This window comes from Vicugna pacos, chromosome 7 (genome assembly GCF_048564905.1).
Source record: "Vicugna pacos chromosome 7, VicPac4, whole genome shotgun sequence".
Classification (NCBI taxonomy): Eukaryota; Metazoa; Chordata; class Mammalia; order Artiodactyla; family Camelidae; genus Vicugna; species Vicugna pacos.
This window is the reverse complement of record NC_132993.1, coordinates 5,811,576-5,825,428: the sequence shown is the minus strand read 5'-3', so window position 1 is coordinate 5,825,428 and position 13,853 is coordinate 5,811,576. Positions and strand designations below refer to the sequence as shown.

Genomic DNA, 13,853 nt, shown 5'->3' with positions numbered 1-13,853 from the left:
GTCCCCAGGGCGAGGATGAGCTGGGCTGTGGTGGGCACATCATTCCCCCGATGGAGGCCAAGGCTGGCAGGGGCCCGGAAGATGGCAGTCCCTCCCACCTAATTGTTTTCTCTCCTCTTCCCCTCAGAGGGGCTGTCAGCCTCAGGAGGCCCCAACGAGACAGGAGCTCCCTGCCCAGAATACACCTGCCCGGATGGCCTCTGCATCGATTTCCAGCTGGTGAGGGTGGGGAGCGGCGGTGGGGGGTGCTGGACACAGAGCCATTGTGCCCGAAAAGTTAAAGGAACCCTGACCTCACCCCGTCTCCAGGTGTGTGACGGGCAGCGCCACTGTGAATTGGCTGGGGAGGCAGGGCCCTCCCCGGAAGAGCAGGGCTGTGGAACCTGGGGCCCTTGGAGCCCATGGGAGCCGTGCAGCCAGACGTGTGGGCCCGGGGTGCAGGGCAGGAGCCGCCACTGCTCCCCTCCCAGTCTCCCGGTGCTGCAGCACTGCCCTGGCCCCGAGCACCAGACTCAGGCCTGCTTCACGGCCGCCTGCCCAGGTGAGGGGCCTGGGGCACCCAGGAGGGCCAGTTGGGTGGGTGGAGCCTGGAGAGAGCAGGGGAGAGGGAGGCACTGGGTCCCAGCCCAGTCTCATGGTCCCCATCACCGCCTGCCTGGCCCTTCCTCCTCACAGTGGACGGTGAATGGACCTCCTGGTCTCCCTGGTCCCCATGCTCGGAGCCATGCAGGGGCACCACGACCCGGCAGCGGCAGTGCCACCCACCCCAGAACGGGGGCCGGGCCTGCGCCATGTTGCCCAGGGACCCTCACGGCACCCACCAGACCAGTGAGTGGAAGGGAGGAGGACATGGTGGAGGGAGCATGGAGGGGCTGCCTGCAGGGGACCCACCCTCCAGGACCTCCAGCTGGACTTTCTTTCAGGGCCCTGCTCTCAGGATGGCTGCCCCAATGTCACTTGTTCCGGGGAACTGGTGTTCCATCCCTGTGCCCCCTGCCCTTTGACTTGCGATGACATTTCTGGTCAGGCCGTGTGCCCCCGTGACCCGCCCTGCAGCAGCCCGGGTAAGGGGGCTCTGGATGTGGGGTATGGTGGGCCTGAGTGCTGCGGCCTGGCTTTCTGCAGATAAGCCTCACCCTGGGCCTTCTCTAGGCTGCTGGTGCCCCACAGGCCAGGTGCTGAACCACGAGGGGCAGTGTGTGTGGCCCCGGCAGTGCCCCTGCCTGGTGGACGGCACGCGCTACCGGCCTGGACAGCGCATCAAGGCCGACTGCCAGCTCTGTATCTGCCAAGATGGGCAGCCCCGGCGCTGCCGGCCCCATCCAGACTGTGCAGGTGAGGCCTTGCCCTGGGCCCTTCCTGAGGGGGTCTCTGGTCTCCTCCCAGACCTCCCAGCTGGGCACCCACCCCTCTCTTCCACCTCTGACTCTTGGCCGTCTCTCAGTGAACTGTGGCTGGTCCTCCTGGTCCCCCTGGGCTGAGTGCCTGGGCCCCTGTGGGAGCCAGAGCATCCAGTGGTCCTTCCGGAGCCCCAATAACCCCCGCCTCTCTGGCAGAGGTCGCCAATGCCGGGGCATCCACCGCAAGGCCCGCAGGTACGTGCACCAACTCTCCCTCCCCACTAACCTCCAGGGACCTGCAGGGACCTTGACCTCCCCTCCAGCTCCCACTCGGGAAGCCGGCTGTATGCCCTTATTCAAGGTGCTTCCATGAGCACCACGGACCCCAAATGAGGACTCCCCACTCTGTGCCCCTATTAGTCTAAACACCAGGACTCCCAGAACATCGTTGGGGACCCCTGGCCGTCTCCTGCATCAGTTCTGTGTCCTGTAGGTCCAAAAGGAGGATGTAGGGAGCCCACAAATCCAGGGGTGGGTGTGGGTCCTCTGGTTTGTACCCCGTGCCTCTAGAGGTACCTGGGGTGCAGCTCGTAGTGGGAGTAGCCATATCTGCCTGCCCAGCCCTGTCTGGGACCAGCTCCACTGGCCAGGGGTCCTGGCACAAATTGATTCCACATCCCTCTTTTGGGCCACTTGCAGTTTCTCGGGTTCAGGGGTGGAATCAGGGTGACAGGGTAACCAAGTGTCCCCGTTGGCCCAAGACTTTGTAGGTTTTATCACTGAAGGTCCCAAGTCCTGGGGAACCCCTCACTCCAGGGAAACTGGGATGGGTTGGTCGCCTAGGTGAGTCCGCTTACCAGGTGAGGGGCGGACCTCCATCCCCAGGTGCCAGACAGCGCCGTGTGAGGGCTGTGAGCAGCATGGCCAGGTCCACAGTGCGGGGGAGCGCTGGCGCGGGGGCCCCTGCAGGGTCTGCCAGTGTCTGCACAACGGCACGGCACGATGCTCCCCCTACTGCCCACTGGGCAGCTGCCCCCAGGTGAGGGGGCGTGGGCGCCTGGGGGCAGGGCAGCAGGGCTCGGTGTGTAGAGGCCAGGACTGTGGGTGGCTGGTGGAGTGGGTCAGAGGCAGACAGGTGGCCAGTTCAGCATGTCTAGCCTGACTTTTGTGCCCGCAGGACTGGGTTCTGGTGGAGGGGACGGGAGAGCCCTGTTGTGGCTGTGTCCTGCCTGGTGAGTGGGTCTGGGGCTGGCGGGGGAGCTCCAAGAGGAGGAGGGTGGGGAGGACTCGGAGCCAGAGGTGGCAGCACCGAGTCAGGGGGCATTGGCTACCCCAGCCTCAGGTCCTGGATGCCAGGGAAGGAAGGGTAAAGGGCGGTGTGGGGGGCTTGTCTCTGCTCTCCTAAGGCCAGGCCTCAATCTCTGCCCTCCTCCTCTGTCCTTTACGGGTTTTTGCCTCCCCCACGAGGCCACCTTTGAGGGCAGTTTCTTCTCTTTCATTCTGCTGGGCTGGATCTGCTTCCTTCCCTGTTCCTCTAAGAGCAAACAAAACAAAGCTGGATTTTTCAAGAGCATCTTTGCTTGGAAACTCAGTTATAAATAAAAAAATAAAACAGGAAATTAGAAAGGCTCAAAATGGATACACTTTTGGGTCCAGATTCCATATCCTGAAAGGGCACTGACAGGTTACTGAGGTTAGGAGAGACCAGCACACACGGTTGTGCAGGTGGTTCACTGCATGAGTTATGTGGTGGCAGGTGTAGACCCTCTAGGCTGGAGGGCTGCTTCCATCAGAGGTGCCCTTTCCTAGTGCCCACCAAGGTGCCCTATTAGTGACAGCAGCCCTGGATTGGGAACTGCAGCTGCTTGGTCCTGGCCCTGAAGTGGCTTTGGACTGGTAGTTTTATTCTATGTTCTCGAAATATTCAGTGGAAGTGAAAACTCCTAGCTCACACCAGGGGAAGGAGGATGGGCCTTTCTCAGCTTGGTGGGGAGGGGGCTGTGCCCAGAGCTCCTAGGAATCATGGGAGAAGAAGTGCTCCAAGAAGCAGAGAGAGGTCTGTGTGCTGGGCCAGGGGCTGGTGGGAGCCCGAGTCACTTCACACAGGAGAGAACAAGACGGTCCACCCCATGGCCACTCCTGCCCCCGCTCCAGCCCCTAGTCCCCAGATCGGACTCCCTCTGATCACCTACGTTCCACCTCCCCCCGGAGGTAAGGGCCACGTGCTGTTGGCGGGCGGAGGGGGGATACTGCCCAGGGGTCGTCCAACCAGGGAGGGGAAACCGTATGCTTGGGATAGACCTCTTGCCTTCCACCAGGAGGGTGGTTACCCTAAGGATCTGGAAGCCACCCCAGCCTGAGTTTCCACTCCAGCCCTGTCCTCCCTGGACTGGCCTTCCATCCCTGTTGACCCCGCAAGGTCAATTGTGTGAACTCTCTAGCGTGGGCCTTTCAAACCCCTAGCTCCCCTTGTGGCTTCCTAACTATGCCCTTAGCAGGCTCCTGCCACCCTCTGCCCTCCCTCCACTCCACCCCCCTCTCTTCTGCACCCAGACCCCTGCTATTCTCCCCTGGACCTGACCCGACTCCCCGAGGGGAGCCTGCATGCTTCACCGCCGCAGCCGGAGCACCCTGCCTGGGCTGCCCAGCCAAGGCCTCCCAGCGGGGGGCCCGGCCAGTGGATCCAGGGCTCTGTAGACGACGCTTACACTCAGCAGCATGCTCGGCCCCCCTACCTGCAGCTAGACCTGCTGCAGCCCCGGAACCTCACTGGTCAGTGGGGTGGGGGCAGGGCCTGGAGGAGGGGCGGTGATGGTGGGCTGGGGTGGTGCTCCCTCCTTCGGTTCTGACCCCTGCCTCTCCCCCAGGCATCGTAGTGCAAGGTCCTGGGTCCTCAGACCTGCTCCAGTTCAGCAGTGATGGTCTACACTGGCACAACTATCGTGACCTCCTGCCTGGAACTCAGCCCCCACCCAAGGTATCGCCCACCTGGATTCCCTGGGCCGTGAGCCATCATGCCATTTTGTGAGGCTCATGGTCTTTGTCCCTAAGGGGCTGCTAGTTCCCTGATGGACATTCCTTGCATTAGAGGCTTATCCAACACCTGTTAGTAGCAGGGACAGTGCTCTGTGGAGCAGAGGGACCACTGTCCAGGGGGCATCAGAAACAATAGAAGTGGCTCAGATTCAGGGCAGAGCGGGTGCGAGAAGCTCTTTTATGTAGGGAGGGGGTTGGGGTGACGTCAAGTTTTCTGAGGGCCTCGGTGCCTGTGGGGAGCAGCCTGGGCACAGCCCTGCCCTGGTGGAATTTGCTTCCTCCCCAGGGAGACCAGCTTCCTGGAGCAGGGGCACTCAGTCCACACCAGGTGTTTGCTCTTAAATACTGAGGGAGTGGGGGAGGTGGGGTATAGCTCAAGTGGTAGAGCGCATGCTAGCATGCAGGAGGTCTGGGGTTCAATCCCCCCAGTACCTCCTCTAAAAAATAAATAAATAAACCTAATGACCCTCCCCTCCAAAAATAAATACTTGGGGAGCCCCTGCTGTGTCTGGACACTGGCCTGGCCCTGGGGACACAGCAGTGGGCACCCTGCCCTTGGGGAACTGGGACCAGAGCCCCTCAGCTGGATGGCTTATGCCAGGAGAGCATGCACTCTGGAAAGGCTGGGGGACGGGCAGGCGGGGCACTGGGCAGGGTCAGGTGGCAGCCTGAGCAGAAAGCTGGCTCGAGTCTCCGTGAGCAGCTCTCCCCCCAACCCTGTGCCCACAGCTTTTCCCTGGAAACTGGGATGAAATGGCTCCCACAGTGTGGACGTTTGGCCAGATGGTGCAAGCTCAGCACATCCGGGTGTGGCCCCCAGAGGTCCATCGTGGTGCTGCCCCTCTTCGTGATACCAACCACAGCATCCCCCTGAGGGTGGTGCTGCTGGGCTGTGAGTCAGGTACAGGCTGGGCTGGGGGACGGAGGGGCGGGGGCGGGAAGGAGGGGCAGGCAGGAGCCCTCAGCCATAACTCCCACGTGTGTCCCCACTGGCAGCGCTCCCGTGTCCAGGGGTTGGGCACCGCTGTGCCAGTGGTGAGTGTACCCCAAAGGGGGCCCCATGTGATGGGGTGGAAGACTGCGAGGATGGCTCCGATGAGGAGGGCTGTGTGCCCCAGCCTGGCACTGGCAGGTATGGGGTGCCCTGAGGCCCAGCATAGCCTTGAGGGAGGCGCCGTGTACCGCCTTCACCCCTAGAGTGCCCCGGGGCCCTGTGTGCTGAGTTGCTGCAGCTGGGCGCCTTCAGAGGCCCCTTTCCACCATAGGATGCTAGGATTTTATGCCGTTTTCCTAGAGTCTGGAGATGAGCGGTTCTCAAAGTGTGTTCCCTGGGCCAGGAGTATGAGCATCACCTGGAACTTGGTGACAATGCAGATTCTCAGGCCCCAGCCCAGACAGAGGCAGACACTCTGGGGGTGGGGCCCAGCTTTCTGGTTTACAAACCTTCCAGGGGATACTAAGTTTTAAAACCTCTATGGAGGGCATCCCCGCAGGCAGTAGCCTCTCAAGAGCCCCGCCCCAGCCCTGCCTCAGGCCCACCCAAGAGCACACTGAGCCCGTGCTGGGCTGGGGGCTCTGAAGCTGCGAGAGCCCCTGGAGCCCCCGGGTTATTTTTCTTCTCAGAGTCCAGTCCACAGCCAGGACCCTGGTCCCCTCCTCCACCCAGCCTGGACAGCTGCCCCCCGTGCCCAGGGAGGTGAGTGGGGAGAAGCAGGCCCAGCAGGTCGGGTGCAGGGCATGGGCAGCCCCTGCTCCCCGTGGTCCTCCTCCCTCTCTCCACGTGACGGGCCAGTGCTGCCTCCCTGTGTGTGGGGCTGCTTTCTCCATCAGGCCTTCAGCCCTGAGCCTCCTGGGGACCAGCCTGGTGCTGGGCTGGGGCTGGGGGCCAAAGGGATGGCTAGAGGTGTGGGGAAGCACAAGGCAGATGCCTGGCCTGGGGGTATTTAGGAGACAGGAGGGGCCTGCACCCCCAGAAGAGAGGTTTTGGTTGCAGAACAGGCCCCAGTGCTCAGAGCCACCCTAAGCCTGGGGTCTCCAGAGGCTTCCTGGATGAGATTTGAAGGACGGTGGTGAAGGAGCATCTGTAACACAGAGATGAGGGGTGGGCACTCCCCCACCGGAGAACAGCCTGGTCAGGAACCCAGAGGGGAGGGTGACCACACACTTAGGCACAGGGGTGGGTGCTGGGCGGGGGAGGCCACAGGGATTTGGCGTACAGGAGCCGAAGTGGATCCCCTTGGGGAGCAGTGAGAACAGCCCCTGAGCCCCCGGCACCCGGGGTGCTGAGCCCCAGGGTGCTGCAGAGGAGTCAGGCTTCTCACCCCAGCTCTGCCCTGCGCTGCGGGAACGAGAGGGAGTGAGAGGGCGATGCCTGGACCCCAGGCGGAGCTGCCCTCAGGGCCCCGGCTGCACAGCTGAGCCCTCTCCCTCTGCAGGGTCTGGCAGAGCCCGAGGCTGAGCGCTGGCGTCAGGGGCTGGGGTCGCCCACGCCCTCTACAGGTACGTGCCCAAACTCCAGGCCTCGTTCCCAGGCCCCCAGACCTCCTGGTTTTTCAGAGCAAGGGGCTATTACATCTCAAGAGTTCAGTCTTCCGACTCTCCCAGACCCCTGGCCAGGAGGGGGCTCCCCTGGGCTGTGGGATGCTGCCTGGCCCCACCTGCACTCCTTCTCTCACCCATTCACAGAACCAAGCACCCCTTTCTGAAGTGCTTCCTGGCAGCAAATGTCTCTAAATTGGCACAGGGAAGCCAAGGTCACCAAGTTAGCATGTCCCTAAATAGGACGAGGAAAGGGGCTCCCTGTGGTTGTGTGTCAGCTGCCCCCTCCTGCCTGGTCCTTCACCCACACATAAGCCCCAGGAGAGCTGTCTTCAGAGAGAGGCGGCTGGCGAGGGCTGTCAGGGCAGCCACATGTGTCCTGGGTCTGGCCTTCTCCCTTGGGACATGTTGGGCCTGTCCACCACCTGCCCAGCCACAGTTTCCCCTCTGTGAGGCTCAGAGTGCTTATAGACGACCAGTATGGTCCCTTCCCATGAATACTCAGGAGCCTGGTTAGCCTGGGTTTCTGTGTCTTTTGTGAAAAGCAGATGAAGCAACTTGTATCAAGCAGTTTGTAACATGCAGACCCACTTGACGAATCCTAATCTCGTTCTAAGGCTGATTCTAGAGAAAAGGCTGTCTTTTCAATATGAGTCTCTTGTCAGAAAATGAGAAGCTCAACCCCCTTTTCACTGTGGTTGCCAGGAAGCTCACAATCAATTTCTCTATGCAGCTGTAGCAATGGGCTTCTCCTGCATCTCTGGTAGCACTCCCTCCTTCTGCTGCTGTTTAAATGTCCTCTGTTCTTTTTCTCCCTTAATGGTTTAGTTTTTGGTGAGTTTCACTTGGAAGGTGCCATGTGTGTCTTTGTGAGAGTAGAGTACAAATCTCACTCAAAACTAAGCTTTTTTTCCACTTTCAGTTAAAACCCTTCTTGTGCTCCTGAGACGACTGGGTCCTATTTCCTTTTTGATTTGAAGCCCCTTGGAAGGTGGGGTGTAGGCTGTCTTCACCCTGCACCACCCCAAAGCCTGGGAAGCCCTCTTGAGGTCCCATACTGATGGGGCTCACCCCTCTCCCTCCTGCACCTGCAGGGAAGGGGCCACTGAGTCCTGTGTCCACACCTCACCCAAGTCCTGGGGAATCCGTGCAGACCATGATCACCACCCCCACCTCCCAGCCTGAGGCCAAGGCCCTGAGACCAGAGATGGCAGCCGTGACAGTGCTCCCCCAACACCCGACGACGCCTGGGGCCCCTGCTGGTAAGAGTCCATGGCCTTCTGCCTGTGTGCCCCGACAACTGCCTTGCAGGGGGACAGAGGCCCTGGGAGGTTGGCTGGAGGTCAGGGATATGGTAGGACCAGGCATAGGACCCAAGTCTCCTGACAAAGTTCACTACTTTTCCTATTATCCCAAGAGAGGCAGGAAGCACACCACACATCAGGAGGGGTGTTGGGGGCTGCTGGGAGGTGACTGAAGGAGGGAGGGCGGGGGCGCTGGTGACCATCAGCTGGCTGTGGTGGTGCCCACAGGACAGAACATCACCCCGGGGCCCTTCCCACCCGTGCGGTGCAGCCCAGGCCAGGTCCCCTGCGAGGTGCTGGGCTGCGTGGGGCAGGAGCAGCTGTGTGACGGGAAAGAGGACTGTCTGGATGGCTCCGATGAGAGGCTCTGTGGTGAGCCTGGGGCCCTGCAGGGCACCCTGCAGGGTCTGGTGTCACATAAGTGGTAATGGCAAGTGGGCTTTAGGTTTGGGGAAGGCCCTGTCCCCCATTTCTAGCATCTATGACAAGAGTGGCTTGAGGCAGTAGGGAGTGGAAAGACACCGAGTGCGTAAAAGCCGCCAGGAAAGTGTGTGTCTTTGGGGATGATGGAGGGTGGGCGGAGTAGGTCTTGGGCCCCAATCTATTTTATAAAACCTCTCTGACCTTTGAGGATACTCATCTCTCTATCCATTAATCCATCCATCCATTATCCATCCAGCATCCATCCACCCCCTCTACCCATCTACCCACCATCCATCCATCCATCCATCAAAAGTAGATCGCGATGCTCAAAGCCTAGTTTCCAATCAAAAGAAGAGAGGTCAAGTGTTAGCCAGTCACAGGAAGGGGCACCCCTGGGGTACCCCTTCAGGAAGGGATACTTGGGGCAGTGAACTGTTCTTCTAGACCCTCTGGCCTCTGGACACTCCAAGAGCTGTTGGCAGAGAGACTATGTGAGACCGTGTGTAGACCAAAGACCCCATGATCTCATCCACACATAGCAGAGGGAAGCCTGCACTGGGTGTAGGCGGCATCAAGTAGGCTGGGGAGGCCGGAGCCATGGTCAGCAAGCTCTGTCCTGCGCTTGGCCTGAGACTGAAGGGGCTCAGTTAATCATCCAGCCAGAATCACTTGAGTGGCTCCCTTCCCCCTACCCCTGCCCCCAGCATGGGCAGCGAGCACTGCGCCCTTCGCGGTGCCCACCACGGCCCTGCCTGGGCTGCCGGCCTCCAGAGCGCTCTGCTCCCCGAGCCAGCTGAGCTGCGGCAGTGGCGAGTGCCTGCCGGCCGAGCGGCGCTGTGACCTGCAGCACGACTGCCAGGACGGCTCCGACGAGGATGGCTGTGGTATGTGCCGGGCCGGGGCGGGGGCACCCCGAGCGCCGGCTCCCACATGAGCCACCTCTGAGCCCGGCCCACCCGTCCCTGCAGTGGACTGTGGGCTGGCACCCTGGTCTGGCTGGAGCGGCTGCAGCCATAGCTGTGGCCTCGGCCTCGCCTTCCAGCGCCGGGAGCTGCTGTGGCCTCCCCTGCCCGGGGGCAGCTGCCCGCCTGACCGGCTCCGCAGCCAGCCCTGCTTTGTGCAGGCCTGCCCAGGTAACAGGCACCCCCTCCCAGGTCTCCCAGCACCCCAGGCGCGACACCCTCATGGAAAATGCCCTTGCTCTCCTTTGGGACCTCTATCCAAGCTCCGGGACTCTAGTAGGACAGCCCCCTTCTGATGTCACAGCCTCGCGCCTCCAGGGGACTTGTCTGAAGCCTGCTCCCCCCCCCCCCGACCCCCACGTCCCCATCCTGCCCTCCTCCTGCCTGAGTGTGGGAGCTGGAGCAGCGGCCAGCCCCGCTTCAGAGTGAGGGTATAAACACACTGTGCCACTGGTCCCGGGCTCCGAGCCTAAGGCCCTGTGGATCCAAGGGGGTGGCCCCCACCTGCCACTACCTTCGGTCCAGGGTTTCCCACCTGGAGTTGATTTCTTCAGCCCCACATCTGGCCTTCTAATGCCGCTTCTATCTGCTGCCACCAGGGGGCGCCTGCCCTGGGATTCCTGCCGTCCCAGACCCTTTCCAGGGGCCAGAGCCTTTAGCCCTAGAGACCTTTCCTCAAGTCACTCCCACCTAGGGGAGATTTACTAGGACAGGAGGGGAAGCTATGGAGTCCCCAGGGCGCTGCTCTAAGCCACCCTGCTGGCCGCTGCTGAGGCTCCTCTCTGCCTCTCAGCCCTGCTCTCTCTAGCACGGTCAGCCCCTCCTTGGGCTCACCTGGTCCCCCTCCGTTCCTCCTTCTCCTGCAGTGGCTGGGGCGTGGGCTGTGTGGGAGGCCTGGGGGCCCTGTAGCGCCTCTTGTGGGGGTGGCCATCGGAGTCGCCGGAGGAGCTGTGTGGACCCTCCGCCCAAGAATGGTGGTGCGCCCTGCCCCGGGGCCTCCCAAGAGAGGGCACCCTGCGGCTTGCAGCCCTGCGCAGGTGGTACAGGTAAGGAGGGCTGGGCTGGGGCAGGGGCATCTGAGGGGGGAGCCCCATGGGGGCTGGGGCTGTTAGGCGGGTCACTGTGCCTCCTGGTGCTCACCCTACCTGGTGCCCATCTCCCACCAGACTGTGGGCTGGGCCGCCTGCATGTTAGTGCTGAGCTGTGCCAGAAGGGGCTGGTGCCCCCGTGCCCACCCTCCTGCCTGGATCCTGAGGCCAACAGAAGCTGCAGCGGACACTGTCTGGAGGGTGAGGCAGACCCAGCCAGCAGGGGTGCCGCAGGCAGAGCCCTCAGGGGAATGTGGGGCATCCCCGCAGGCCCACCAGCCCTCAGTCTCCACCTCCCCTCCCCACTGCCCCCCACACTTGGGACTGAGTGCCCTCCCCCTACTCCAGGATGCCGCTGCCCTCCTGGGCTCCTCCTCCAGGACGCTCGCTGCCTGCCCCTCTCCGAGTGCCCCTGCCTCGTGGGTGAAGAGCTGCAGCAGCCGGGGGTGCCCTTCACCCTGGACAACTGCAGCCGATGGTGAGGGCGTCTGCCGGGTGGGGAGGGCCTGGGTCAGGCACAGCCCCCTCCCCTCCCCAGTCCTGACCTCCTCGGCCCCTTTCCCCACTGCAGCGTGTGTGAGAAGGGGGCTCTGCTGTGTGAACCAGGGGGCTGCCCCGTGCCCTGCGGCTGGTCAGCCTGGTCCTCCTGGGGTCCCTGCGACCGCTCCTGTGGCTCTGGCATGAGGACCAGGTTCAGGTGTGCAGGACAGAGCCGGCAAGGGAGAGAAAGGGAAACGGGAGAAGGAAGGGAAGGGGCGTGGAGAGGGGAGAGCCCAGGGGCCTGCAGGGGAGAGGGTGGTGGTTGGAGGAGGCAGAAGGCAGGGGTGAGGGGCAGGGAGGGAAGGGCAGGTGCCCCGGCTGCCTCTATCCTCAGGTCTCCCTCCAACCCTCCGGCCGCTTTTGGTGGTGCCCCCTGTGAAGGTGAAAGGCAGGAGCTGCAGACCTGCCACTCGGAGTGCGGGGCAGGTACGAACATCAGGCGTAGGGATGTAGGAACCCACCGTCTCTCCCGGGGCCCGCCTCCAGCCTCCAGATCCCGGTCCTCAGAACACTGCGGGACCCAGCCTGAGGGACACTCTGCCTGGGGGTCAGGGAAGCCGCCCCATCCAAAAGGCAGCCCTGGAGCTGACCTTGATCGGTGGCGCTTTGGCGGGGAGGAGGTGAAGGCCTGGGCCCAGGGACAGGCTGGTGTGGGGGGCGCAGGGTGTCTGAGAGCTGGTCATGGGCATGAGGCTGGCCCCGCTGGCCTCTTGGAGGCCAGGACTGTTGCCCTCTTTCCACTGCTGGGGGGCCCAGGGCAACAGGGCAGGGAGATTTGGGGTGCAGGTGTGGGTCCAGGGGGCCTGGGTCAGGCTCTGGCAGCAGGAGAAGTGGGGGGGCTGGTGGAGAATGACAGCCACGTGTCTGAGGGGCCTCAGGGTTTCTGCATCGAAGCTGAATGAAGGACAATTGTTTAGAAGGCTCTGGAAGTTTTGATCTGGGAGAAAATATGCATATGGGTAGTGGACATGTGGAGACGCCAGCTGGGCCACATGTCGAGGAGCCAGGTTCAGCGGGAGGTTCCACTCTGACAGTGAGACCTGGGCCAATAGTGGGGGTCCTCGAGGGGCAGAGGCCGCGCCTGTCCTTGTGAGCCCTTCCCTCACCCCAGAGCCTCTCAGCCCTGCCCCAGGTCCCCTGAGCCTCCCCAGCCCTGCAGGGTCCCTGTGCAGTGTCCTGCCCTTTTCCCTGCAGAGGCCCTGGGCTGGACGCCCTGGGCACCCTGGTCTGCCTGCTCCCAAAGCTGCCTGGTCCCTGGAGGGGGCCCGGGCTGGCGCAGCCGTTCCCGGCTCTGCCCCAGCCCCAGGGACACATCCTGCCCAGGGGAGTCCACCCAGGAGGAGCCCTGCAGCCTCCCCGTGTGCCCAGGTATGGTCCCCTCCGCCCCTGCTGTGGCCTGGGCCCCGGGGTAGGGTGAGGAGTGGATGCCGAGGCTCTCAATACCTGGGACAGGGTGGCCAGCCTGAGATTAACAGGGTGGGCCTGGCCTGAAGGAATGTTGGGGCAGCCCTGGAGGTGTGGATGTCAGTGGGGCTGAAGCTACAGTTAAGACTCTGATCCCTCCCACACCCAGCCTGGCTGGCTTTGCAGTGTCCCTGACTGTTGGCTCTCCCGGACAGTGCCGAGCCTCTGGGCTCCATGGGCCGCCTGGTCCTCCTGCTCAGCCCCGTGTGATGGAGGCATCCAGACACGTGGGCGCAGCTGTTCTGCCTCGGCTCCTGGGGACCCTGGGTGCCAAGGACCCCACAGCCAGACCAGGGACTGCAACACACAGCCCTGCACAGGTGCCAAGTCCCTGCACATTCTCCCACTGGCCAAGTCCAGCCAACACTTGGGGGTTAACCTTTTCCTGCTTACCTTAGCATGGCACTGACTGACCTTTGCCTCCATGCCTTGAACTAAGAGAGACTTTTCTGGATTCCCTGTGTCTCCTCCAGCTGCCACCCGCTGGGGACCGGGCACCAGTTGTGCCCTGAGGGAGGGGGCTTCCTCTGGCTTCTCAGTGCTGATGACCTCCCAGCTGCCACCCTGTCACCTGCATGCAGGTTCCCTCACACCCCTCCATCTCCCTGCCCTTCCTGCCTGTCCCTGCTGAGACCGGCTCTGTCTTCCTGTCCAGGCCAGTGCCCAGGGGACATGGTGTTCCGCTCAGCGGAGCAGTGCCACCAGGAGGGGGGCCCGTGCCCTCAGCTGTGTCTGGCACAGGGCCCTGGGGTGGAGTGCACCGGCTTCTGCACCCCTGGCTGCTCCTGCCCCCCTGGCCTCTTCCTGCACAACACCAGCTGCCTGCCCCTCAGTCAGTGCCCCTGCCAGCTGCATGGGCAGCTCTATGCACCAGGAGCAGTGACCCAGCTGGACTGCAACAACTGGTAGGCACCAGCATCGGGAAGCCAGGGGGAGCATAGGCGAGGAGCTCCAGAGGTGGGCAGGCGTGGCCTCTCATGCACCGGGAGGTTCGCTGTGCCTCCGTGGTGCGGGGTCCGGGCCCTGAGAATGTTGAAGTGGACAAGGTGTTGCCCAGCCTGGAGGGGTGGGCGATTATAAGGACTCTTTTGACTCATGGGGAGACTGAGGCTCAGCTGGGTGAGGCTATTTATGATGGAACTAGAACCTAGTGGGAGG

The 13,853-nt window shown here is 62.6% G+C and overlaps 1 protein-coding gene across 1 annotated transcript in view; it reads left to right on the top strand.

The window, feature by feature from the left end:
• LOC102527980 (SCO-spondin) overlaps positions 1-13,853 on the top strand; it is a 51,851-nt gene that overhangs the window by 14,514 nt on the left and 23,484 nt on the right. Inside the window, exons 31-57 of the mRNA XM_072964212.1 lie at positions 128-219; positions 310-541; positions 676-828; positions 924-1,064; positions 1,153-1,335; positions 1,445-1,595; positions 2,226-2,379; positions 2,518-2,572; positions 3,447-3,551; positions 3,894-4,112; positions 4,208-4,317; positions 5,106-5,277; positions 5,373-5,508; positions 6,000-6,072; positions 6,812-6,875; positions 8,009-8,176; positions 8,447-8,590; positions 9,346-9,525; positions 9,610-9,774; positions 10,470-10,649; positions 10,770-10,892; positions 11,040-11,169; positions 11,263-11,388; positions 11,566-11,657; positions 12,426-12,605; positions 12,857-13,015; positions 13,351-13,600. Coding sequence (XP_072820313.1) covers positions 128-219; positions 310-541; positions 676-828; positions 924-1,064; positions 1,153-1,335; positions 1,445-1,595; positions 2,226-2,379; positions 2,518-2,572; positions 3,447-3,551; positions 3,894-4,112; positions 4,208-4,317; positions 5,106-5,277; positions 5,373-5,508; positions 6,000-6,072; positions 6,812-6,875; positions 8,009-8,176; positions 8,447-8,590; positions 9,346-9,525; positions 9,610-9,774; positions 10,470-10,649; positions 10,770-10,892; positions 11,040-11,169; positions 11,263-11,388; positions 11,566-11,657; positions 12,426-12,605; positions 12,857-13,015; positions 13,351-13,600 — 3,937 coding nt within the window. The remainder of the gene's footprint in view (positions 1-127; positions 220-309; positions 542-675; positions 829-923; positions 1,065-1,152; positions 1,336-1,444; positions 1,596-2,225; positions 2,380-2,517; positions 2,573-3,446; positions 3,552-3,893; positions 4,113-4,207; positions 4,318-5,105; positions 5,278-5,372; positions 5,509-5,999; positions 6,073-6,811; positions 6,876-8,008; positions 8,177-8,446; positions 8,591-9,345; positions 9,526-9,609; positions 9,775-10,469; positions 10,650-10,769; positions 10,893-11,039; positions 11,170-11,262; positions 11,389-11,565; positions 11,658-12,425; positions 12,606-12,856; positions 13,016-13,350; positions 13,601-13,853) is intronic.